Raw genomic sequence first — 27336 nt, 5'->3', positions numbered from 1 at the left:
TAACATTGGTGAGGTTTACAACAGGTAGGGAACAGCGAGAGCCAGGTGAAGAGATCCCGCCAGGAGGCGCACAGGTAAATGCTGCCCCCGGAGGAGCAGGAGAGGGGGTGCACGGGGAGGGAGGGACATGGCTGTGCAGCACCCTGGTAGTGCTCCCTGGCACTGACCCCTGGCATGGACACCGAGAACCACCTCCCCATCATGGACACAAGGAATCCCCATCACTTGGAGTTCCCCAGAGGGTGCCCTCGCCCTCTCCCCCTGGCACTGAGAATCTGGTTACCTGCCTCATCACTTCTGCTGACCAAGGAGCAGTACCGAGGGGTAGTGCTGCTGGGCTTCCTCTGAGCAGCTCCATGGGTTGAGCGATTCCCTGTGTCTGGAAGGAAGGGGGTGACTGTGTGCAAGGTGATGCACTATCAATTACGACGAGTAGAGAGTAATCGAGGCTTTATTACACAGAGATGTGTGGCCTCCTACAGCTGCTGCCGAAATGGCTACAGCTCGGAGAGCACACACATTTATACTCCACCTACTGGGCGGAGCCAGCAGGCAGGGATCTACCCCCGTACCTGTAGTACAAGGGCCTTACCGTAATACCCTCGTATGCAGTGCAATATATACAATATAATACAACAGTGGTGACTACCACACATGGGGGGGGGGGTTCCATGTCCATGGGGGAATCTATGTTTCGAGGGGTCTTGCTGGAAATCGCTTGAAAGCCAGCGTTGCCAGGTGGGTGGGCTTGACGCCGTTGGACATTCCTCCAGCAATTCTTTTCCTAAGTGCTGGCAAATACGGGGAGAAAAGCGGCAGTACAGCCGGCGTGCTGTACACTGCTTTTCCCGCCTGAGACAGCACTTTGGGAAAAATAACCGGAATATTCTGGCTTACTCTGAAGTTACAAGTGCTTTTTTGGGGGGGCTTTCTAACTCTTTCATTGTGGCCATGAGGCGAAAACTGGCAGAACCATCCAAAGTTAGTGATTTAAATCCCTTTTGTCGGATGGTTCCCAGGGTTGTTATCCAGGGCAAGTTCTTTCTGGACAATTGTCAGGTAAACCCTTACCTAGGAATTTCCAAGAGGGATTCCCAAGCGCATCTTTGGGTTCCGTCCCAAATCCAGTGTTGGGAAGCCAGGAAGTGATGGCCATTAAATATATGAATCAGAGAGATTAGAAAAACTCCCTTGGATTTTCTAAACATGCAAGTTGTTGAAACAAAATTCCATCGTACACCTTGCTCCATTTATAATAATAATCTTTATTGTCACAAGTCGGCTTACATTGCAATGAAGTTACTGTGAAAAGCCCCTAGTCGCCACATTCTGGCGCTTGTTCAGGCACGCAGTGGGAGAATTCAGAATGTCCAAATTACCAGTTTGAGAATTCTTCCATTTGCCGGTGTCACCACAAGCTCCATCTGACTTTATAAGTCATTCGAACTTACGCACAGTCCTTTTTTTCCATGATTCTGCTCTGCAATCTATGTCCCAGGACAGCACAGGCAACAGGTGTCAAAATTGTAAACCGAACAGCTTTATAATATGGGATAACATTATTGCAGAGAGTACTGATATGTCGGAGAGTACTTAGTAATGGAAGAATATTCCTTTGCTGAGCAGAGTCACTTGATAACGACAACACCCTTCAATTTAACCAACAATAAAGGCAACCCTCAAATACAGAAATCTTGGCAACAGAGACCCTCAACAATGGTAGCCCTTGGCAACAGTTACCCTTGGCAACAGCATCCTTCCACAATTGCGTACAATAACACCAAACCTTGACAGCGCCTGGATACATCGACAACAGTGACCTTGACAACGGCAAAAAACCCTTAACGACAGTACCGGCCTCCCACACACAATCTACTGACAGAATTATTTGCAAAACAACTGGTGGCTCAGGTAACAGCAGTCCTCAGCGACAGAAAACGGCTCTCCATTCCCTCACAATAACAGCACGGGGCGGACACGACCACGTTTAAAGGCCGTCAGGAAGGAGTGATGAAGCAAATAACCTGATTCTCGGAGAAGTGGAACATTTGCAACTTCACAGCACTGTCTTTCTGGCTTCTGGAGTAACTGACTGACTCCTGCCTCCGTCCTACCTATCTTTATGTGCACAACCATGATTCACGACACAAATGCAAGTTCTTTCCTTTCTCTTACCTGGTGGATGCCAATGGAATGCACGTGAGTGACGTTCCAATCGACGTCAGGGAGTGGAGACCCCGATCCATTACAGGTCACTACCGCGTCCTCTCCGGCCTTCACCGACAGGTTACTGTGACTCACACTGATCTCTGGTAATTCTGCACAGCAGGACAACAACAAAAAAACCATCAATCTCACACACCCGAACCTTACAGATCCGGCAAGACTTGTGTCTGCGGCAGTGGAAGGCCGACAGAACAAATATTAAAGCGGGAGGCGAGGTGTGTCGACAAAATTACTGCTCTAGCTGTGTCAGAGTCTTGTGTCCGGGACAGAAGCTGCTGTAGGCCGTGCAATGAGATCGCTCCCTCGTCTTGCTCTAAACTAAAGCCCGGGACTCAACAGGTCAATGTAAGTGACAGGTTAAAGAGACGGAACGCTAACACAATGCACGGATCGGTCGGTGTACAGTCCAGAGTGCCAGTCATGAAACAGACATTTCAGGTTCCACAGTGCTTGAAATATCAAACGTGACTGTTAAAAAAGTAGATCAAATGTAAGGCCTAATTTGAAGGGCATATCAAACCTGTACAACTATTGCGGAATAAAGGGTGCTCAGCAACAAATGCGAAGGCTTCCTGCCCAGTCGCCATAGTTGCAACACAGGAGGAAGCCATCTGGCCCATCACTCTCATACTGTCCCTCTGAAAGAGCCTCCAATTGATCCCATACCTTGTTCCTTACCCACATCCCTTATGTTTTTATTTTCGAATATTTGCCCATTTCCCTTTTAAAAGCCATTGTGGATTTTGCTTCCCCCACTGATGCTGCCGGAACATTCCATTTCTCAACAATCAAAAACATAACAAGGTGCAGGAGTAGGCCTTAACAGCCCCTTGAGCCTGATCCACTTTCAAAAAGGTTTATGGCTGATATGATCTTGGCCTCAAATCCACTTCCCTGCTTGTTGCCCATAAATAACGTAAGAAATAAACAAGAAATAATTCTTCCAGTCTCTCCTGTCATCAGGCTGGTGAATTTTATGTCCTCCAGTTACCATCTCAGTGACAAGTGGAAACAGCTTTTCCTGACTTTACTTTATCAAAGTCCCTCAAATTTTTCCAATTCTCCATTAGATCCTCTCAGGCGTGATATCACCTTAATGGATCTCTTTGCCCCCTCCATTACCTTTCAAAACTGAGCGTAATATTCTGCAATCAACAATAATTTGTGTAGGTTTAGCAAGCCCTCTTTGCTTTTGTACTCTATGGGTGCGATTTAACAGTCACGTTGCGGCCGGTGAGGGTCGGTGCGTGCCGATTAGATCGCGGGAGAGTCTGAAATCAGGAACCACGTCGGGCGCCGCGCGGTTTGAGATCTAACTGGCCCGCTCCTGTTGGCGGGATCCGTCTAGACGCGGCACAAAGCTAATTGAGGTCAATTAACGGCGATTTCCATCTCATTAGCGAGATGGAAGCCTGATCTAATGGCCTCCCTTCATCTAACCGGCTCCCCAGTGAAAGGTCACACAGGCGCCGATTAGCACTAGTCCACACAAAAAGGGTTTGTGGGGGTTCTCTCAGGCCTTTGGAGCTCCCTGGATGCTCAGGGGCAGGGCAATGTGGCAACCTGGCTCACCCTCTGGCATCCGGCACCATGACACTGCCACCCTGGAAGTGCCATGGTGCCCGGGTGCCAGGGTAGCCTGGAATGTGTAGCTGATCTCCCCAAAATATAATTTTTTTCTTTGAAGCATGTAGCACAGGCAGCCATTTTATTCATTGCTTCTGCACAGGCCCTCTCACAGAAATATTAGTTAGTCCCTTTCTACCATCTCTTTCCCCCCCCCAAAGGCAGCTATTTCCTTTTCAAGTATTTATCCAGAACCCTTTTCGAAGTTACTGCTGAATTTGCTTCTTTGACTTTCATGAACATTTAGGCAGTTCCACATGAAAAACTTTAATCTCTAGCTCAGATGGCCGCACCTTTACCCCCAAAGCACCAACTCACCTATAAAGAAGTCCTCGGGCCCCCCACACCCTTCCTCACATGGCAGGGCACCGCCGGTTCCTGATCCCCACTGTGGGAGATATGCCAGACTGGCACTGACAGCCTGGTACCCTGCCAGTGTCTCTACCAGTGCTTCCTGAGCACCTTGACAGTGCCAAGATGCTAGGCTGTCACAAGCAGTGCCAGTGTGTCACCCTACACAGCGGGCAACCACTTGGGGACCTCCGATCTCCTGGGAGACCATCCTCTCCGATTTCCTGGGAGACCCCCACCCAAGTATGGTTCCTCCAATCCCCATTTATGGGGACCAGCACTGAGCAGTGCTCACCTGAGGTCCGAGGCGAAGGGGTTAGATCCCAATGCCTCGGTAAATCAGGAGAGTGCATATTAGAGTGGGACTAGCTGTCTCGCTCTATATTTACAAATTTGCCAGATAGTGATCGTGCCTACAATGGGCAGGATTCAGACTGCGACGTATTACGAGATCACGTTAGTTCTTGCGAGACTAGGTAGATCTCGGAAGAGGGATCTCCAGGCATCTACCGGCCATACTGCCGTTCGGGCACAACACCAGTGGTAGATCGCATCCCCTGCACAATGCTCTGGGGACCTGGGTTCAAATCCCACCATGACAGATTTAATTAGAAGTCTAACGATGACCATGGGCGCAATTCTCCGGAAAAAATTCAAAGTGTGGTAGCGAGCGGGAATTGCCGCGAGTTTCCCGGTGCTCGGCCCAGCGAGGCCGGCAACGCTATTCAATGTTAATTGGTCCACTTAACGAGGAGACGAGCCTCAAAATTTGGATCTGGAGAGGCTCCTAGATGAGGTGGAGGCCAGGAGGGATGTCCTGTTCCACCGAGGGTTCTGGAGGGTCAGCCATAGGGCAACCAGTCTGCCTGGGAGAAGGTGGCGGCAGCTGTGAGCTCGGGGGGTGTGACCAGGAGGACTGGCCTCCAGTGCCAGAAAAAGATCAACGACCTACACCGGGCAGCATGAGTGAGTAGATACCATTGCCCCCCACGCCCCCCCCCCCCCCCCCCACAATGGACCATCCACCCCCCAACTCTCTATGCAAGCCCCAACCCTCTCCCTTCACCCCTCCCCCTTCAACTCCCCCAACCCTCCCGCCACCCCCTCCCCCTTAAACCCCCCCAATCCCTCCTTCACACACCCCCTCCCACCACTGTGAACCACGCCTGTGGCTAATGATGCCCTCTCTGTGTCTGCTCAAGAAAAACTCTTCCATAATCGACGGGAGAGGCCCAGGCTGGCGGTGGGGTGCCGGATTTAAGAATCCTTACCCCCTTCGAGGAGCGGGCCCTGGTGACTGGTGTGGCCGAGGACAGGGAGGTCGCCAACGTGGAGGCTGGCGTCCACCACAGAGGCGAGGGACCACCACGCTCCACCCAGGGGACTTGTCAAACGTGAGTTGTTATTGCCTGACTGACTGGCCCATCCCTCCCACTGATCACATGTCCATTCTCCCGCAGGTCCTCCAGCCGACGGCGTCGACCTAACCCAGGCGGCCCCCTCTCCTTACTCCCAGGAGACCACCTCGGAGGAGAGCTCTGAGGATGCAACAGTTATAGTCGCAGCACGGTCCTCCAGCAGCACAGATACACACATCTCGGTGGGACATGTTAGTGGACAGGTTTGGGGGGCACACTCAGGCGAGCACCACACTGCAGCTGTGGCAAACTAGAGCAAGAACATAGAAATGGATGAGAACTTAATTACAGAACCAGAAACAGATGCAACCTGTGAGAGGAGATACGCGAGACTGAGGAGAGGTGCTGTGGGCTAAGCACACAGTTATTGCTTAAACCCTTAGCGATGGCCAATATTAATGTGATGCAAACAACATAAACAAAAACAGAGAACAGTGGGGACCATGTCTGCAGTTAAAGACTTGCAGAAGAATTTTGATCAGCTATGCAAATCAGCTACGCAGATACTGTCTGCATACTCTTGTTAATTCAAAGTTGCTTAATTTGAATAATTCATCAATTCAAATTGAAAACTGTGGAAAAAATCCCCTGTGTTGTTTCCTTAAAAGAGTTTAATTTGAATTTGCGGATAATTTAATTCTTCTTCGAGTGAAAAATTAGTGGATTGTATTTTGGCCAGTTATAACAGCAACATGGGCCCAGTACCCATTGCCTCTTCAAGGTACTTCTTTTACACTCCACAACTTTCTCAGGGGTTTAGCAATACTTAGCCAATAAAATAAAAACGCAGAGGCTCTGAGATTCCTCCTAACTCCCCCGACCGGACATCCAATGTGTACTGAGCTGGAACTGAACGGATTGGCATTCGTGGATTTAAACCTGCCTCTGGCAGGCAGCCAAAAACAGCCAAGAGAGGATCTCCAATGGGAACCTATTGGGTCCTTGGGAGAGTGGGGGGGTGGGGCAGTGTTGGGATGGGTGCAGGGTGCGGTGCAGAAGAAGGCAACCTTCTTGTGATTTGAAGGTGGGGGGCGGCGAGGCCTTCAATAACGCTTAAAATGAGCATTAAGCTGCTGCTGTGAAAGAAATATGGGGTCAAGAGGAACTGTGAGACTGTCAGCTGTGGCTGAGTTAGTCCCAACTTGTGGATTCAGTCTCCCTCCAGAGTTCTGAGCACAAACAAGAATCCTGGGCTGAGACTCCAGTGCAATGCTGATGGTCCACCGCACTGCTCGCTGTGCTGTCTTTCGAATGGGACGTTAAGTTCAGGTCCCACCTGTGACAGTATGAGTATTGTGAGAATAATGAAGGGTTAACAATTTACTGTAACTGCATCCAACCACTAGATGGCGATCAAGCGCATACACGTGGATCACGTGATACTCTTGATTCGAGGAGAAGGTTGTTCGGCGAGGTAGAGAATAGTCGTGCTATCAGGAGCTCTGTCATTAGAATCATAGTGAATCTGTAATCTTTTATGTCTTAACAAGCAAGTCGAATCTATTTAGTTGTCGTGTAAATAAATTAGCTTTGTTCGAAACTTAGCTTAATGTTCTTTGTGAGACACTACACTCCGAAGTCATGCTCATGCAGAAAGCAAAGAACATCACACCATCTAATTAGCCATACGACAGTCGCGGCATGTTTTCGAAGGAGAGCAGGGGAGTTATCCCTGGTGTCATGGTCAATGTTTATCCCTCAGTCAACGTCACTCGAAGAAAAGATGACCCGGTCATCATCACTCTGTTGTTTGCGGGAGTTTGTTGTGGGCAAATCAGCTGCCATGTTTCTTACAGTGCAACAGCGACCATACTGAAAAGAACTGTACAGCGGTAAAGCACTTTGGGAAGTCCTGAGGCAATGAAAGGCGCTATAGAAATGCAATTTTTTTTTCATCTCTTACAATGCCTGGCGGCAGGAAAAATGTGAAGAGGGTGGCGCTCTATCTTCAAGGGCCCTTTTCCCCCTCTATTTATGCACTCATAGTGCATTGGCAATCAATATCGGGCCCCCCAAGAGTGAATTGGAATCTATCGCACAGAGTTTAGCTCACGCATTTACCAAAAAGCCAGTCCTGCCCCTTAATATTCCTTGAAAGACTTTTCACCTTCTCCGTTGAGGACTAATTTCCTCTGCCATGTCTGAACGCTACTTACCACACTGTACGATGTTCATGTAGGCGAGGAGGATGTTGGAACTTTCTGTCTTACAGTACAGCTGTTGGCGCTCCAGCTGTGCCGCCCCTGCCTCCTGCCACAGCTGGATCCAGCGGATTTCACAGCTGCAGTTGAATAGGTTTCCAACCAGAATACTGGAAAGTCACAAAAGAGAAATTAATTGTCTTTGTCCCGGCATAGCAACATCATGGAGTAGGCCTTCTATGGACACAAAGGAGAGCCAGGAGGATTGGTCTAGCAGCTTTCTCTCATACCTCCACCCAGGGTGATCTGATTGCCAATCTCTCTCAGTTTATAGCCGGTGCAATTGGTCCCTAAACCAGACCCTGCACAGATATAGCTGAGATTAGTGAGTATGTGCAAGGAGTGACTATATGGGAGGAACTATGGACTGAGTCTGCACCATTTCAGCACATTATGTTGGTTGTTCGAATAACATGTACACAGCTAGAATTTCCTGCAGACAGTGACTCAAATATCTTAATGCTAAACGTACCAGTCATGGTATACAGATTCTTTACCATGCGCAGGTACAACCCCATCGCACCAGAATGGTAAATTAATCTACAACCCAGTTATTATCAAGGTCCAAAAGGCATGGGCTGCAGGTTGGTTAATCACCAGAGGTTAGGTATTGTGGGCACTGGACCACACAACCAATGGCATTCAGCAGCTAAGAGGGCACACAACTAATGGGGGGTTTCTAGAGATTTTGGCAGTGGAACAACTACTGGACATCAAGAAGCACAGAGGCTGTGTAATCACTGGGGACCAGGGGACGTTTCAACTGGTTGGAAACCACACCTGATTGTACCTGAATATCCTCCACATTTGGGATGTGGATCAAATGAATTCAGGCAATGAATTGGTGCAATTGGTTTGTTTATAATAATCTTTATTATTCTCACAAGTAGGCTTACATTAACACCGCAATGAAGTTACTGTGAAAATCCCCTAGTCGCCACACTCCGGTACCTGTTCGAGTACACCGAGGAAGAATTCAGAATGTCCAAATCACCTAACCAACACGTCATTTCGTGAGTTGTGGGAGGAAACCAGAGCGCCCGGAGGAAACCCATGCAGACACAGGGAGAAAGTGCATACTCCGCACAGACAGTGACCCAGGCCAGGAATCGAACCCGGGTCCCTGGCGTTGTGAAGCAACAGTGCGAAACACTGTGCTGCCGTGGTGCCCACAGTTGTTTCATTTTTATTTTTTTCCATAGAATTTACAGTGCAGAAGGAGGTCATTCGGCCCATCGAGTCTGCACCGGCTCTTGGAAAGAGCACCCTACCCAAGGTCAGCACCTCTACCCTATCCCCATAACCCAGTAACCCCACCCAACACTAAGGGAAATTTTGGATACTAAGGGCAATTTATCATGGCCAATCCACCTAACCCGCACATCTTTGGACTGCGGGAGGAAACCGGAGCACCCGGAGGAAACCCACTCACACACGGGGAGGATGTTCAGACTCCGCACAGACAGTGACCTAAGCCAGAATCGAACCTGGAACTCTGGAGCTGTGAAGCAATTGTGCTATCCACAATGCTACCGTGCTGCCCCCTAATAATTGCTTATTGTCACAAGCAAGCTTCAATTAAGTTACTGTGAAAAGCCCCTAGTCGCCACATTCCGGCGCCTGTTCGGGGAGGCCGGTACGGGAATTGAACCCGCGCTGCTGGCTGTGTTCTGCATTATAAGCCAGCGATTTAGCCCACTGTGCTAAACCAGATCCTTGTTCCAACTGCTGTTGTATCCATTTAAATAACATCTTGTCTGGATATCATTGCTGGTTGTCACTGTACGCTGAGGTATGGCTATCTGGATTGAAACAGTTCACTTCTGGTACCATGATTTGTTATGTTGTAGGTGTAACATAAGAGGCTTCCTTGTGGTGCACTTGACAAAGGAAGGTTCAGACGTGGAGATAACTTCAACACGTTGATTGAACTATTTACACTTCTATTACTCGGGTTCGACACTACTGCTAATCCTACTATAGCTACCCAGACTGACTAACCAGCTGCTGCAATCCACGTGGTGGGTCTAATATTGAATGAACCCTGTGTCTGTACTCACTGACTGTCTCCACTGGAAAGAGGCAGATCATGTGTGTGGTGTCCTTATATATGGGTTGGTGTAATGCCCCCCTGTGGTCGTGTCACCTCCTTGTGTATCGTGAATGTCCATTGGTCGCATCCTATCTAACTGATCTATTGGTTGAGTGTGTGTGTGTGTTTCTGGTGCTCCCTCTAGTGTCTAGCTAGCCTACATGCATTTACATTGATGCACATCACCACAACTTCCTCCGGACATAGCCTTAAAATCGAGGAATCCAGCCCAGAGACTTTGAGGCAGAGGTGGAGAGATTCAAGGGGGTGATAGGTTGTCAGGGGTAGGTGGGTTGTAAATTTGAGGTTACTATCAGATCTTATCAAATGGTGGAGTGGGTTTGAGGGGCTGAACGGCCCACTCCTGCTCCTTTTTCCTATGTTTGTAAGGTATGCTTGGCCTTGGGCTTGGGAGCAATACCAGCCAGATGCCTACTCCTCCAGTGATTCATGTGAAAAGACGTATGAGTAGGAACCTGAAAGGTAGGCCAGCAGCACGGTTCAATTCCCGTACCAGCCTCCCCGAACAGGCGCCAGAATGTGGCGACTAGGGGCTTTTCACAGTAACTTCATTGAAGCCTACTTGTGACAATAAGCGATTTTCATTTCATTTCATTTCATGAGAGCTGAGTTAGGTAAGTGTGTGCTTCATGTCATCCCCTTCCATGGTCATAAGACCTGTGTAAGGATGGATGGTTGACAAAGGAAGCGGAGGGTTCTTGGTCTCTGTACCCTGGAATTGCACTCCAGCAAGAGGCCAGTACCTCCAGTGGGAAAGAGTAGAACTCTGACAGGGGTTGGGAAGGGAGGATTGGCCAGCACAAAGCAGGCTCCTGTAATTTATAGTTTCACTCCACGTCACACAGTCAAAAGAGCATTGGGTCAGAGTGAGGTAAAGTGGTCTGGATTACTGGAGAAGACAACAGCCCTAAGGCACACCACGAGGCTCTGCTCCTCGGGCTATGAAGGGAAAAGGAGAACTTGTAACTGGGCTTGAAACAACACCACATGCTTGGTACTTACAGCTGGGCGAGTCGAAGTGTCCGAAAGGGCTGCCAGGACAGGCTGGTGAGATGATTGCCCGAGAGGTTACTGCAGATTCAAGGAGGAAATGAAATGTATTGTTAATTACTTTCAGTGGAACAAGCCCAATGCTCTCATGTCAGAAACCTTACTGTATTCGGAGCTACATGACGATTAAACACAAGTGCCCTTATTAACACTGTGACCAGTGGGTGGGGTCTTGCTGTATTCACCCAGCTTAATAATCTTGTTTGAAAAGTGCACACATGATCAGAAATGTTACCCTGTTTCCTATTCCACCCCACAGAAGTTATCCACACATCTCCTTGAGGCCAGCATTTCCAGGGGATGCTGAATCCTACCTTCATTTTCTTTCAATTAATTCTGTTTTTACAAATCAGAGAATGCCAAGCCAGGCGGGTGGTGGAAGCGGTAAGGTTGAGCAAACTCGAGACTCTCTGCTCAGGAGATTAAGCGCGTGTCAATTAGTGGCTGAGAATCAATGAACGAGCTAACAAATATTCAACATCAAAAACAGCCACCGTTCCAAATTGTAACTCAAGTCAGTGATGTGCAGATGGGTGAATCAACCCACACCTCCGAGGCTGGAGGTGCAAACATTGGACTGCATGCCTTAGGACCATAAGACATAGGAGCAGATGTTGGCCATTCGACTCATTGATTCTGCTCCACCATTCAGTGAGATCATAATTGATCTGGGGTGCGATTCAACAAATAAAGTTCAGGGGCGGGATTCTCCGACCCCCTGCCGGGTCGGTGAATCGCCGGGGGCTGGCGTGAATCCTGCCCCCGCTGGTTGCCGAATTCTCCGGCACCGGATATTCGGCGGGGGCGGGAATCGCGCCGTGCCGGTTGGCGCCCCCCCCCCCCCCCCCCCCCGGCGATTCTCCGGCCCAGATGGGCCGAAGTCCCACTGCTGGAATGCCTGTCCCGCCGGCATGGATTAAACCACCTCTCTTACTGGCGGGACAAGGCGGGACAAGGCGGCGCGGGCGGGCTCTGGGGTCCTGGGGGGGGCGGGGCGATCTGGCCCCGGGGTGTGCCCCCGCGGTGGCCTGGCCCGCGATCAGGGCCCACCGATCCGTGGGCGGGCCTGTGCCGTGGGGGCACTCTTTTCCTTCCGCCTTCACCATGGTCTCCACCATGGCGGAGGCAGAAGAGACCCCCTCCACTGCGCATGTGCGGGGATGCCGTGAGCGGCCTCTGACGCTCCCGCGCATGCGCCGCCCGGCAAAGTCAGTTTCGCGCCAGCTGGTGGGGCACCAAAGGCCGTTCCCGCCAACTGGCGGGGCGGAAATCAGTCCGGCGCAGGCCTAACCCCTCAAGGTTAGGGCCCGGCCGCTCAAGATGCGGAGGATTCCGCACCTTTGGGGCGGCATGATGCCGGATTGATTCGCGCCGTTTTTGACGTCGGTTGGCAGACATCGCGCCGATTGCGGAGAATTGCGCCCCAAAGTCTGGTTTTGGGCGCACTTAGCTGAGAAAGACCCCGCTATTCAGCCGCAGCTTGCTGTTTTTTTGGCATCGGCGAGGAACGGCAAGTCGAGGCTGCACTTTAGTTCAGCTCACCAATGCAGGAAGACAACTCGTGGATCGGTGCGCCATTTTTAACGGCACCACTATCATTTAGCCCCTCTCCGTGACCCCGCCGCGGCTTCCGGACCATCCCACTTCACCCAACTGACCTCTTCCGGGGATCTCGAGCAACCACCCTCACCCCACATCCTATGGGCAGAACATCCCCCGGCCTGATCACTGGCATGGGCAACCTGGCTCCCAGGCACCTTGGCAATGCCAGCCTGGCACCATAGCAGCGCCCCTGCCAGCTTGGCAGAGTCACCTAAGCACTGCCAGGTTGCCCAGGTGGCAGTGCCAAGGTTCCCGGGTGCCAGCGGGAGTGCCAGGGTACTACCCTGCCCAATCCCGACCACCTGGATGTCTATAATGGCCTGGGAGACCCCCCGCCCCAGGTGCCATTACGCCCGGTCCACATTTGTGGAAACCAGTGCCTGACACAGTCTCCCAGGTGCGGCTATTAGGTCCCGGACACCAGGAGAATCTGGCTAGGTCCCGGACACCAGGAGAATCTGGCATGCGCACATTTAAATAACATGCTGATCGGGATCTGGCCCAGCAAGAGCCAGATCCAACCGCAACGTACGGTTGAATCACGTGAAACATCGCGAATCTCATGAGAGGCCTCTCGCAAGATTCAATGGCCTCTTTGCGGCATCAAGGTGGGAGAGACGCGGCCGATAAATCGTGCCCCTGACGTGTTAATCCTCATTTCTACTTGCCCACCTTACCCTTGATTCCCTCACTGATTAAAACTCTCTCTACCTCAGCCTCAGACCAGAAGACCATAAGGCATAGAGCAGAATTAGCCACTCGGCTCATCGAGTCTGCTCCGCCATTCAATCATGGCTGATATTTTTCTCATCCCCGTTCTCCTGCCTTCTCCCCATAACCCCTGATCCCCTTATTAATCATGAACCTATCTATCTCTGTCTTAAAGACGCTCAGCGACTTGGCCTCCACAGCCTTCTGCGGCAAAGAGTTCCACAGATTCACCATTCTCTGGCTGAAGAAATTCCTCCTCATCTCTGTATTAAAGGATCGTCCCGTTAGTCTGAGATGGTGTCCTCTGGTTCTAGTTTTTCCAACAAGTGGAAACATCCTCTCCACGTCCACTTTATCCAGGTCTTGCAGTATCCTGTAAGTTTCAATAGGATCCCCCCTCATCCTTCTAAACTCCAACGAGTACAGACTCAGAGTCCTCAACTGTTCCTCATATGATAAGCTCTTCATTCCAGGGATCATTCTTGTGAACCTCCTTTGGACACTTTCCAAGGCCAGCACATCCTTCATAGAATTATAGAATTTACAGTGCAGAAGAAGGCCATTCGGCCCATCGAGTCTGCACCGGCTCTTGGAAAGAGCACCCTACCCAAGGTCAACACTTCCGCCCTATCCCCATAACCCAGCAACCCCACCCAACACTAAGGGCAATTTTGGACACTAAGGGCAATTTATCATGGCCAATCCACCTAACCTGCACATCTTTGGACTGTGGGAGGAAACCGGAGCACCCAGAGGAAACCCACGCACACACGGGGAGGATGTGCAGACTCCGCACAGACAGTGACCCAAGCCGGAATCGAACCTGGGACCCTGGAGCTGTGAAGCAATTGTGCAATGCACAATGCTACCGTGCTGCTTCCTTAGATACGGGGCCCAAAACTGCTCACAATACTCCAAATGGTATCTGACCAGAGCTTTATACAGCCTCAGAAGTACATCCCTGGTTTTGTATTCTAGCCCTCTTGACATGAATGCTAACATTATGTTTGCCTCCCTAACTGCTGACTGAACCTGCATGTTAACCTTAAGAGAATCATGAATAAGGATTCCCAAGTCCGTTTGTGCTTCTGATTTCCTAAGCATTTCCCCATTTAGAAAATAGTCTATGCCTAAATTCCTCCTTCCAAAGTGCATAACCTCACACTTTTCAACACTGTATTTCATCTGCCACTTCATTGCCCACTCTCCTAGCCTGTCCAAATCCTTCTGCAGCCCCCTTGCTTCCTCATTACTATCTGTTCCTCTACAGATCTTTTTATTATCTGCAAACTTAGCAACACTTCCTTCTTCCAGATCATTAATGTATATTGGGAAAAGTTGTGGTCCCAGCACAGTCCCCTGAGGCACACCACTAGTCACCGGCTGCCACACTGAAAAAGACCCCTTTATCCCCACTCTCTGCTTTCTGCCAGTCAGCCAATCCTCTATCCATGCCAGGATCTTACCCTTAACATCATGGGCTTTTAACTTATTTAATAATCTCTGATGCAGCACCTTGTCAAAGGCTTTCTGGAAATCTAAATAAATCATGTCCACTGGTTCTCCTTTGTCTAACTTCCTTGTTACCTCCTCAAAGAACTCTAACAGATTTATCAGACATGACCTCCCTTTGACAAAGCCGTGCTGACTCAGTCCTATTTTACCATGCACTTCCAAGAACTCTGCAATCTCATCTTTAATAACGGACTCCAAAATCTTACCAATGACCAAAGTCAGGCTAACCGGCCTATAATTTCCCATCTTCTTCCTCCCTCCATTCTTAAACAGTGCTGTTACTACTTTCCAGTCCTCTGGGACCCTTCCTGCCTCCAGTGATTCCTGAACGATCACCAGCAATGCCTCCACAACCTCCTCAGCTATCTCTTTTAGAACCCTGGGGTGTAGTCCACCCGGTCCAGGTGACTTATCCACCTTCAGACCTTTCAGTTTCCCCAGAACCTTCTCCGAAGTGATGGCCACTACACTCACCTCTGCTCCCTGATTCGCCTGGAGCTCTGGCATCCCACTGGTGTCTTCCACCCTGAAGACGGATGGAAAGTAACGATTCAGTTCGTCTGCCATTTCTTTGATTCCTATTACTTATCCAGCCACGTTTTCCAGTGGTCTAATGCCTATTTCTGCCTCTCTCTCTTACCTTTTATATATTGAAAAAAAACTCTTCTGATCTTCTTTTACATTACTAGCTAGCTTGCACTCATATTTCATCTTCTCTCCCCTTATTGCTTTTTTAGTTGTCCACTGCTCGCTTTTAAAAGCTTCCCAATCCGCTGGCTTCTCACTAATCCTCACCACTTTGTATTCTTTTTTTTTTCCTTTTATGCCGTCCTTTACTTCCCTCGTCAGCCATGGATGCGTTGTCCTCCCCTTAACATGTTTCCTCCTCCTTGGGATAAATGTCTGCTGTGCCTCCCGAATAACCCCTAAAATGCCTGCCATATCTGTTCCGCTGTCTTCCCTGCTAGGCTCCTTTTCCAATCAACTATGGCCAGCTCCTCCCTCATGTCTTTGTAGTTACCCTTATTTCGTTATAATACCGTTACACGCAGCACGGTAGCACAGAGGACAGCACTGTTGCTTCACAGCTCCAGAGTGCCAGGTTCAATTCCCGGCTTGGGTCACTGTCTGTGCGGAGTCTGCACGTTATCCCCGTGTCTGCGTAGGTTTCCTACGGGTGCTCCGGTTTCCTCCCACAGTCCAAAGATGTGCAGGTTAGGTGGATTGGCCATGCTAAATTTCTCTTAGTGTCCAAAAAAAGGTGAGGTGGGGTTAAGGGAGGTGTGGGCATGGGTGGGGTGCTCTTTCCAAGGGCTGGTGCAGACTCGATGAACCGAATGTCCTCCTTCTGTATTGTAAATTCTATGATCTGATTCCAGCAGGGCAAATTCTATCATATTGTGGTCACTGCTCCTGGAGAGTTCCTTCACCTTAAGATCCCTCATCAAGCCTGCCTCATTACACATCACCAAATCCAGGATTGCCTGTTCCCTAGTAGGCTCTGTCACAAGCTGCTCCAAAAAAAATCTCTTAAACATTCCACAACTTCCTTATCTTGGGATCCACTACCAACCTGATTTTCCCAGTCCGCGTCGCTCCTTGCTATCGATTTAACTTCATTCCTTACTGACAATGCAACCCTACCCCCTTTGCCCATCTGCCTGTCCTTTCGATAGGACACATATCCTTGTATATTTAGATCCCAGCCACGTCTCTGTGATGCCCACAACATCGTACCAGCCAATTCCAATATGCGCAACAAGCTCATTTATTTTGCTCTGCATACTGCGCGCATTAAGCTACCTGCATTGACCACCTCCCTTCCCACACTTGTCACCTTTTTCTCTCTGCCTGAGGATGACGTAGTTCTTGTATTTTTGTTCTCCATATTCCCTTCAGTTGTGACACCTTCTAAGCTAACGCTCTGGTTCCCACCCCCATGCCATACTAGTTTAAATCCTCCCGAATCTTGAACATACTCAATGTCGCAGCCCTCTCTGGTAAAGAATCCCACAGATTCAGCACCCTCGGAGAAGAACTTTCTCCTCATCTCTGTCTTAAATGGGTGACACAGGAAGATTGGGCCGCAGGGCACATTCATAGATTTCATAGGTTTCATAGAATTTACAGTGCAGACGGAGGCCATTCGGCCCATCGAGTCTGCACCGGCTCTTGGAAAGCGCACCCTACCCAAGCCCACACGTCTACCCTATCCCCACAACCAAGTAACCCCACCCATCACTAAGGGCAATTTTGGACACTAAGGGCCAATTTAGCATGGCCAATCCAGCTAACCTGCACATCTTTGGACTGTGGGAGGAAATCGGAGCACCTGCAGGAAACCCACGCACACACGGGGAGAACGGGCAGACTCCGCACAGACAGTGACCCAAGCCGGGAATCGAACCTGGGACCCGAGAGCTGTGAAGCAATTGGGCTAACCACTTTGCTACCATGAGCGGATGTTTGGTGTCCCAGCCGCCTCATAGTCATGAAGCAAACTCCGGAGTAAAGGACCCATTTCAATGGAATTATTACACAATCACCTCTCACTGTGTCCCTCTTAACCACGGTCTGTGAGGGAGCACAATGCAGCAACACTTCAAGCACAATCTGGCAATATGTTTTTAGAACTCCACTCTGCAGTGGCCACAGTGGGAATGACAGCGAACACACAGCAGCTCATGCTGTCAACATCTAAAAGAGCATGGGGGGATGGATCACTTTTCAAGCGGGGCCCTTGATTAGAATGGATCAAATTGACTTGAAGAATCCCTCACAGCTGCAATGCCTGTTAAGTATTTCCAGCATTTCCCAGACCTGGCAAGTCTTTATTGTACTGTGTGAACAGAGTCTGTGCGAGATGTCAGTTTCTGCATAGCTTTGAGGGGATCTGCACTTCCTGATAAAGTGTTTGGGGAAGATCACTTCAGAGGAACTCTTTTGGGACTGATCAAAAAACAATCGAAGCTCAAGTAGAGCGAAGCACTTCAAAAACACAGCTCCCCTCTCCTCAGAAGCAAACAGTTATCTCTTTTTTAAATTCTGTTGTTTCTATTGTCAGGGCACAATGTGGCTGATGTTCCCGGCACCATCAGCGGGGATTTCTGATCCCAGCTCTGAGCTCCCACCGAAAACACCAAACATTCATCTGCGTCTGGGCCTCAATCATACGGACAAAGATTTACATTTGAATAGGAAAAAAACCAATTCTTTGTTTAAAGAAAATATTTCCTCGCTGCAGAAGAGCATCCTCTAAACTAATGTGGCAAGGGGAAAGGGAACTGATGCAGGAAGTCGGAGGGAAGTAAAGTGGGGACATAAACAAAAGGCAGTAAGGGGAAAAGTGACAGGCAGAGAAACCAAAGTCAAAAGATCAAAAAGGGCCACAGTATCGAGACTGTGGGGAACTCAGTGAATCGGTCCAGGAAGGTTAAGAGAAATAAAACACAGGGAAAGTGTACAAAACATGACCGGATGTGGTGACCTTTGTGAGGGGTTTCCAGGGTGGGGAAGGCGTATTGATCACAAATATACAGAAAGCTCCTTTGAAGACCTAAACTAATTTTATGAAGACTACTCTATTTGAGTTCGACACTTATTCAAAATAGCAAACATACATGTCAGAATTAAACTACACTCAGTAACTCTACCTCTATCTACTAATTATAACTATTATATTTTGATTTGATTTATTGTCACATGTACCGAAGTACAGTGAAAAGTATTTTTCTGTGGCGAGGGAACGTACACAGTACGTCCATAGTAGACACAAGAATAATCAACAGGAAACATTGACAAATGGTACATCGACAAAACAGTGATTGGTTACAGTGCGGAACAAGGGGCCAAACAAAGCAAATACTTGAGCAAGAGCAGCAGAGGGCGTTGTGAATAGTGTTCTTGCAGTGAACAGATCAGTCCGAGGGGGAGTCGTTGAGGAGTCTTGTAGCTGTGGGGAAGAAGCTGTTCCTATGTCTGGATGTGCGAGTCTTCAGACTTCTGTACCTTCTGCCTGATGGAAGGGTCTGGAAGAAGGCAATGCCTGGGTGGGAGGTGTCTCTGATAATGCTGTCTGTCTTCCTGAGGCAGAGAGAGGTATACAGAATCAAGGTGGGGGTGGCAAGTTTGTGTGATGCGTTGGAATGAGTTCACCACAGTCTGCAGTTCATGCGATCTTGGACTGAGCAGTTGCCATACCAGGCTGTGATGCAGCCGTTTAGGATGCTCTCTATCGCACATCTGTAGACATTTGTGAGAGTCGATGCACACATGCCAAATTTCTTTAGCTTCTGCAGGAAGTAGAGACGTTGTTGGGCTTTCGTGACTGTTGCATCAACGTAAGTGGACGACGACAGACTGTTGGTGATGGTAACCCCCAGGAACTTAAAGCTATCGACCAGCTTCACAGTCTATGATGTGGATTTCCAGGAGGAACCTCTCATTCAGCATGTGGATGACCCGATTAGAGAGGGCAAAACTTGACCTCCTCTTGGGAAATAAGGAAGGGCAGATGACAGAAGTGTTAGAGAGGGATCACTTTGGGACCAGTGACCATAATTTCATTAGTTTTAAGATATCTATGGAGAATGATAGGTCTGACCCAAAAGTTAAAATTCTGAATTGGGGAAAGGTCAATTTTTAAAAATAAATTTAGAGTACCCAATTCATTTTTTCCAATTAAGGAGCAATTTAGTGTGGCCTACCCTGCACATGAATGAAATGAATGAAATGAAATGAAAATCGCTTATTGTCACAAGTAGGCTTCAATGAAGTTACTGTGAAACGCCCCTAGTCGCCACATTCCGGCGCCTGTTCGGGGAGGCTGGTACGGGAATTGAACCGTGCTGCTGGCCTGCCTTGGTCTGCTTTCAAAGCCAGCGATTTAGCCCTGTGCTGTGAGGGCAAAACCCACGCAAACACGGGAAGAATGTGCAAACTCCACACGGCCAATGACCCAGGGCCAGGATCAAACCTGGGACCACGGCGCCGTGAGACAGCAGTGCTACCCACTGCACCATCGTGCTGCCCGGGAAAGGTCAATTTTGATGGTACTAGACAGGAACTTTCAAAAGTTGATTGGGGAGTCTGTTGTCAGGCAAAGGGATGGTTGGTAAGTGGGAGGCTTTCAAAAGCGTGTTAACCAGGGTTCAAGGTAACCACATTCCTTTTAGAGTGAAGGACAAGGCTGGTAGAATAGGGAATCCTGGATGACTTGGGATATTTAGGTCCTGGTCAAAAAGAAGGAGGAGGCAAATGACATGCATCGGCAGCTGGGATCAACTGGATCCTTGAAGAGTATAGAGGTTGTCGGAATAGAGTTGAGAGAAATCAGGAGGGCAAAAAGGGGTCATGAGATTGCTTTGTCCGATAAAAGAAGAATCAAAGGAGCTTCTACAAATGAATATTTCTCATCGATATTTACTGTTGAGAAAGGCATGGATGTTAGGGAACTTGGGGAAATAAATAGGGATGTCTTGAGGAGTGTACATATTACAGAAAAAGAGGTGCTGGAAGTTTTAAAGCGCATCAAGGTAGATAAATCCTCTGGACCTGATGAAATGTATCCCAGGACATTGTGGGAGGCTAGAGAGGAAATTGCGGATCCCCTAGCAGAGGTATTTGAATTGTTACAGCGCGGTAGCATTGTGGATAGCACAATTGCTTCACAGCTCCAGGGTCCCAGGTTCGATTCCGGCTTGGGTCACTGTCTGTGCGGAGTCTGCACATCCTCCCCGTGTGTGCGTGGGTTTCCTCAGGGTGCTCCGGTTTCCTCCCACAGTCCAAAGATGTGCAGGTTAGGTAGATTGGCCATGATAAATCGCCCTTAGTGTCCACAATTGCCCTTAGTGTTGGGTGGGGTTACTGGGTTATGAGGATAGGGTGGAGGTGTTGACCTTGGGTAGGGTGCTCTTTCCAAGAATCAGTGCAGACTCGATGGGCTGAATGGCCTCCTTCTGCACTGTAAATTCTATGATTCTTGTCAGCCACAGTTGATTAGAGGGTAGGATGTTTAAGAAGGGCCGCAGGAAAAAGCCTGGGAACTACAGACAAGTCACCTATCGTCTGTGGTGGGTAAGTTGTCAGAAGGTATTCTGAGAGGTATTCTGTAGGATCTACAGGCTTTTAGAGAGGCATGGACTGATTAGGGACAGTCAGCATGGGTTTGTGAGTGGAAAATCATGTCTCACGAATTTGATCGAGTTTTTTGAAAGGGTGTAACCAAGAAGATAGATGAGGGCAGTGCAGTCGACGTTCTCTACATGGACTTTCTTTAGTAAGGCCTTGGACAAGGTACCGCATGGTAGGTTGTTGCATAAGGTTAAATCTCACGGGATCCAGGGTGAGGTAGCCAATTAGATACAAAATTGGCTTGATGACAGAAGACATAAGATGGTTGTAGAGGGTTGTTTTCAAACTGGAGGCCTGTGACCAGGGGTGTGCCTCAGGGATCAGTGCTGGGTCCACTGTTACTTGTTATTTATATTAATGATTTGGATGAGAATTTGGGAGGCATGGTTAGTAACTTTGCAGGTGACACCAAGATTGGTAGCATAGTGGTCAGTGAAGAAGGTTACCTAGAATTACAATGGGATCTTGATCAGTTGGGCCAGTGGGCCGATTAATGGCAGATGGAGTTTAATTTAGATAAATGTGAGGTGATGCATTTTGGTAGATCTAATCAGGGTAGGACCTCTACTCAGTTAATGGTAGGGAGTTGGGGAAAGTTATAGAACACAGAGATCTAGGAGTACAGATTCATAACTCATTGAAAGTGGAGTCACAGGTGGACAGGTTGGTGAAGAAGGCATTCGGCATGCTTGGTTTCATTGGTCAGAATATTGAAGACAGGAGTTGGGACATCTTGTTGAAGTTGTACAAGACATTAGTAAGGCCACACTTGGAACACTGAGTACAGTTCTGGTCACCCTATTTAAGAAAAGATATTGTTAAACGAGAAGAGTGCAGAAAAGATTTATTAGGATGCTACCGGTGCTTGTTTGAGTTATAAGGAGAGGCTGGATAGACTGGGACGTTTTTCCCTGGAGCGCAGGAGGTTTCAGGGTGATCTTATACAGGTCTATAAAATAATGAGTGGCATAGATAAGGGAGATAGTCAACATCTTTTCCCAAAGGTAGGGGAGTCTAATACTAGAGGGCACAGGTTTAAAGTGAGAGGGGAGAGATACAAAAGGCTCATGAGGGGCAATTTCTTCACACAGAGTGTGGTGAGTGTCTGGAACAAGCTGCCAGAGGCAGTAGTGAAGGCGGGTACAATTTTGTCTCTTCAAAAGCATTCAGACAGTTATATGGGAAAGATGGGTGTAGAGGGTTATGGGCCAAATGCGAGCAATTGGGACTAGCTTAGTGGTTAAAAACTGGGCAGCATGGACGAGTTGGGTCGAAGGGCCTGTTTTCATGTTGTAAACCTCTTTAACTCTATGACTGTGACTCCACTGGTAAATCACAAACCAGTGCCCCCTATTGTCTCCCCCACCTCAATATGCTGCCCTCTGCAGCACACCCACAGAACAGCACCCTCCACTGCCCTAGCCAGGGACAGTTCCATCCATGAAAGAATCTCCGCCACTCCACCGACAAATGAAGCCCTCTACTGCCCCCTCAACAGAACAAGTGTTCCTCTGCTGTGCACCAACAGAAAAAGGCAGAACAGTTGGACTATAGTATATTCAGCTGGGACGTAATAGGTGGATGGCCAAAGTTGGTGAAGGACAGAATATAATATGATGAGAGATCAGAATGAAAAATGGATTCTTACATTAGTGGGAGTACCATAGGCCCCCTAATTGTGAGAGGGAAATGGAAGAGGAGGATCCGGGAGATGACGAAGAATAACAGAATTACTGTTAGATGAGATTTTAATGATACATTCATTGATTGGGACAGGAAGGGAGTTAATCAAGAAAGGCAAATGGAATTCCTAAAGTGTCTGTGGAAGTTTTTTTTTCATGGAGCATGTTCTCATATCAAAAAAGGGGAGAAATATCACTGGATCCTGTGAAGGGGAATGATTTAGATCGTAGGGACCAATTATTTGTGGGTGTAACGACCAGTAGGTCAAAAAGGTCTGAGGCAATAGGAACAAGGAAAATAGGAGGACTAGATTGGAATAGTGCAGTCTTTAGGAAGCCAGTTGTGAGACAGCTAAAGTGAGATGGAGAGAGAATTTGGCATAAGGACTGTACAGCAACAACGAGATGTAATCAAAGTTGCAGATTGAGTGTATGTACCTTAAAATGATGTCACTTCATTCTTCAGGGTGGTGTGGATAAATAATGATGTTGGAATCCAAGTAAAATTGATGAAAAGGGCATATGTGGTGCATAGATAAGACAAAAATAATAAATATAAACGAGAATACAAGAAAATGAGAAAAGGGGTTGAGAAAGAGATAAGGAAAGCAAGGAGGGAGTATGAGGAGAGAATCTTAAAAAGAACAATAAGGATCAGTAAGAAGAGAATTGTTTTACGTGGAGAGGCGAGGATAGTGCGTTAGCAGAAGATAAATGGAATACTTAATCTATATCTTACATCAGTGTTCAAAAAAAAATAAGAATGCTAGGGAAGAGGTCGTAAAGTGATTGGAAGCAGAAGGAGAGACTTTTTACATATATTTGTGCTCAGAAATGTGGGTGTTCTAGAGGTGTGGGCGGCACAGTGGTTAGCACTGCTGCCTCACAGCTCCAGGATCCCGGGTTCAATTCCAGCCTCGGGTGACCGTCTGCGTGGAGTTTGCACTTTCTCCCCGTGTCTGCCTGGGTTTCCTCCGGGTGCTCCGGTTTTCTCCCACAGCCCAAAGATGTGCAGGTTAGGTGGACTGGCCATGTTAAATTGCCCTTCGTGTCCAAAGGGTTAAATGGGGTTACTGGGTTATGGGGATAGGGTGGAGGTGCGGGTTTGGGTAGTGTGCTCTTTCCAAGAGCTGGTACAGACTCGATCGGGCAAATGGCCTCCTTGTGCACTGTTAATTCTATGATTCTATGATTTACTGCCAATCTCTAATTTCCCTTCTACTGCAGCAATCTGTGATGTGTACATACACTCATGGAGTACTTTTCCATAAAAATAAAGGAAATTATCAGAGATGGTGGTTAAGCTAAATGAGGACAATGTGCCTGACCCTGAAGGTATATACCCAATGAATCCTGAGAGGCATGCGGGAAGAAATATATTATTTTCAGAGCTGCAGTGAGTGTGTGTTTATGCTGGAGGACTGGAGAATGACCATTTTCAAAAAGGGCAAAGCTAGTTCAAGTAATTTCAGACCAATTAGATTTATATTTGCAACAGGGAAAAGTTTGGAATCTTCAATTAAGGGTCAAATTACTACATAGAAATAACGCAGATGAAGAAAACAAATTAGTATTCCGATCGATGTATCTGAAGAGCTGATGGATTTGGCGAATGGGGGATGTGCAGGGGATGTGCTGCACATGAACATCCAAAATAATTTTGAGAAGATGCCACGCAAAAGCCTGTTTGAGAAGATTGAGGGGGTCCGGAATTCAGGAAGGTACAGTAAACCATCTGGGGGATCAAAACTGATGCCCGAGGACCATGATAGGATGCGTAAAGCAGCAGATGGAATTCAGTCTCCACATACATGTCAGGTGGTACATTCTGGTTAAAAGTAAAAGCAATTAATAAATATGCTTTGAATAATTGAAGTCTGGGTGATGTGGGGAAGCAAAATGATGCATTCAGGTTTACAAGGCACTTCAAGCAGCACCTGAAGCGAAGAAGGAAATCTCGCGGAATGCTTATAGAATGCTGATTTATGGCAAGATATATCGATGGCTTATTGTACCTCCTACTTTACTATCAGCTGCAAATTTGGACATACTGCCTTTTAGCTCTATATAGAGATCATCCATGTCAACGTGGAATAGAATGATGCCAGAACGGAACCCAGTGTGACACTACTGTCCACTCTCAGAAATTGGACTTCATCCATAGAATCCTTACAGTACAGACGGAGGCCATTCAGGCCATTAAGTCTGCACCGACCCTCCGAAAGAGCAGCCTAGTCTGGCCCATTACCCACCCGATCCTCGAGACCCCATCTGACAAGAGGGAAATTTAGCATGGCCAATCCACCTAACCTGCACATCTTTGGACTGTGGGATGAAACTGGAGCATCCGGAGGAACCCACACAGATACGGAAAGAACGTGCAGACTCCGCATAGACAGACACCCAACGTCGGAATGGAACCCTTGTCCCTGGCGCTGTGAGGCAGCCGTGCTAACCACTGCACCACCATGTCGCCTTCTACCCTACTCTTTGTATCCTTCCTTCTAATCAGTTATTCCAATTTGCTGCTTTCCCTGATTTCGGGACCCCTTCGTCTTTTCAAACAGACTTTTGTGTGGCACCTTATCAAAAGTTTTCTGAACCTCTATGAATAACACATGTACTGCAACCACCCCCCCCCCCCCCACCCCCATTCCCCAAATCCATCAGCTCTTCAGTTCAATCAATTGGAATTCTAATTTTTTTCCTTTATCTAAAATCCAGACACAATAGTTAAATCTATATCAACATTCAATAAGACCAGACTTGGAGTGAACCGTTCAGATTTAAACTCACTTCAGAGGACAAATGTTGAAGTAATAGTGAGGCTACAACACAGATTTACAAGGGTGCTGTCTGGTATGAGGAAAAACAAACACAAAGAAGGACCTGCAAATTTGGACCTGCCTTTGCTAGAATACTGAATGATTTATAGAAGTGTCGATACTTTGAAAGAACTAGACAGAGCTGACTTTGTCCAATGTTTGATGGTCCTAGAATGAGGAGATACAGATTTAAGATTAAATGAAAGCGATTTAGCACGAAGGACGGTTTCAAAAAAACAAGAGGGTTCGGAATTTCGATGAGGGAGATGACCTGAGCAGACGAGCAAAAGGTGGCTCTCCTCCTGAGAATTTGGATTTTGGCACTTTAAACTCACTAGAATTGGGGAAACGCACCTTCCTCCAACAGGACTGGCCATGCCAAACAGCAGCAGCTCCAGAGGACGAAAAGGTGGAAAAAAGCAATAAAAGCCTGGAGAGGTGCACCGAGGCGATGGCAAACACGCGGGATGACGAAACCCCGGCCACACACGACCGAGAGGGACTATCAAGCTACGCACTGAGCTCCCCCTCCCCGGCGAGTGGATGGAGGGAATTCCTTACGAAGGCACTCCAGGAACGCAAGGAGGCCATTAAAGCCGATAAAAGGGCAGCGGCATACAGGTGCCATAGCTGCGGAGGACTGGCCCGAGGACAAGGGGGAGGAACAGGGACAACAACTGCTTGCTGAGCGAAGCACACCAGGGCCATTGTCGGGGGCCCAAACAGGGCGGAGTGGCCAAATACGGTCCACAGCCATGGGGGGGGGGGGGGGGGGGCATGTAAATAGTCATAAGGTTCCTTGCTTGAATATGTATATTTTCTTTTCCTGTTTTGTGTGTGTCTACTCGTCTCTCTGTGGGACGTCTGTAAATATGAAAGCAATTGCCTTTCAGCGGTTGATGGACTATGCAGCATAAAAAGATGAAAATCAATAAAATCATTTTTTAGAAAACAGAATGAACTGTAGTCTTAATAATCAGAACAGAAGACATATTAACTTTTGAGAACAAGTTATATAGATGTTTGCAGGAAAGGGAAATAGAGATTTGGGGACAAGATAGATCAATAGGATTAGGATTACAGCTCAAGTAGAGCATGAACATCTGCATATGCTGAGGGAGGCTGAACAGCCTGTTCAGGGTCATAATTCCTCTCTTAATTCTATTAGCGGGACCTTCCACTGTCACCCACCAACCCCCACACCCTCCACAAATAGCACCCTCTGCTGGACAGATTTCTTCACTACTCCACCTAAAGGATGGTTTCCTCACCCATTCACTCACCGAAGAGCACACCCGCATGGTGGTGACCCCAGGCTCATTCACGGCATTCTTGCCTCTGAGTCAGCAGGTTGTGGGTCCAGGAGCTGGAACCCAAACTCTAGGCGGGCATTCCAGGGCAGTAAGGAGAGGGTGCCGCACCGGTGATGTCGCTTGGACGAGACAGCTCCCTTTGCATCATCTCTGAGAAGAGCGAGCGAAATGTCCCCAGTGTCCTCAGCCTACAACTTAAAGGCAGGTTGTCAGGGCTTTGCCACTTTGCTCTTTTTGGGAGTTTGCTGTGTGAAAATTGGCTGCTGTGTTTCATGCATCTCGACATTCAGCCAACATCACCCTTTGTTGTACGTCCCAGCCACAGGACATTATTGAGTCAGCATTGTCACGTCCAATTGTCCTCGAGAAGGTGCAACTTGACTACTTAATCCATGATGTTGACGCACAGATAGATTAGTGGAGGCTGCAGTCCACTAAACCTGCCGTCACTTTCACCTTTTTTTACACTAATGCACTGGGATTTTGTGAACAGGAAGTAGCCCCCTCACCAGGGCTTCTGGGCCATAAAGGAAAACAATGGGGGATATTTTCCACTCATGTTTTTGTTTTG

General features: G+C 48.2%; 1 protein-coding gene across 1 annotated transcript in view; it reads right to left on the bottom strand.

The window, feature by feature from the left end:
* Positions 1-26935, bottom strand: part of LOC140406736 (NT-3 growth factor receptor-like) — a gene marked incomplete at its 3' end in the record, with an annotated part of 47411 nt that extends 20476 nt beyond the window's left edge. Inside the window, exons 1-4 of the mRNA XM_072494686.1 lie at positions 26736-26935; positions 10938-11006; positions 7778-7932; positions 2176-2318 (exon numbers count right to left, since the gene is read on the bottom strand). Of these exons, the coding sequence (XP_072350787.1) occupies positions 2176-2318; positions 7778-7932; positions 10938-11006; positions 26736-26773 (405 nt within the window). The remainder of the gene's footprint in view (positions 1-2175; positions 2319-7777; positions 7933-10937; positions 11007-26735) is intronic.
* Positions 26936-27336: the final 401 nt, after the last annotated feature.

The sequence above is a fragment of the Scyliorhinus torazame genome, unplaced genomic scaffold, assembly GCF_047496885.1.
Source record: "Scyliorhinus torazame isolate Kashiwa2021f unplaced genomic scaffold, sScyTor2.1 scaffold_826, whole genome shotgun sequence".
Taxonomy (NCBI): Eukaryota; Metazoa; Chordata; class Chondrichthyes; order Carcharhiniformes; family Scyliorhinidae; genus Scyliorhinus; species Scyliorhinus torazame.
The sequence above is the reverse complement of the archived record's forward strand: the minus strand, read 5'-3'. Positions and strand labels throughout refer to the sequence as shown.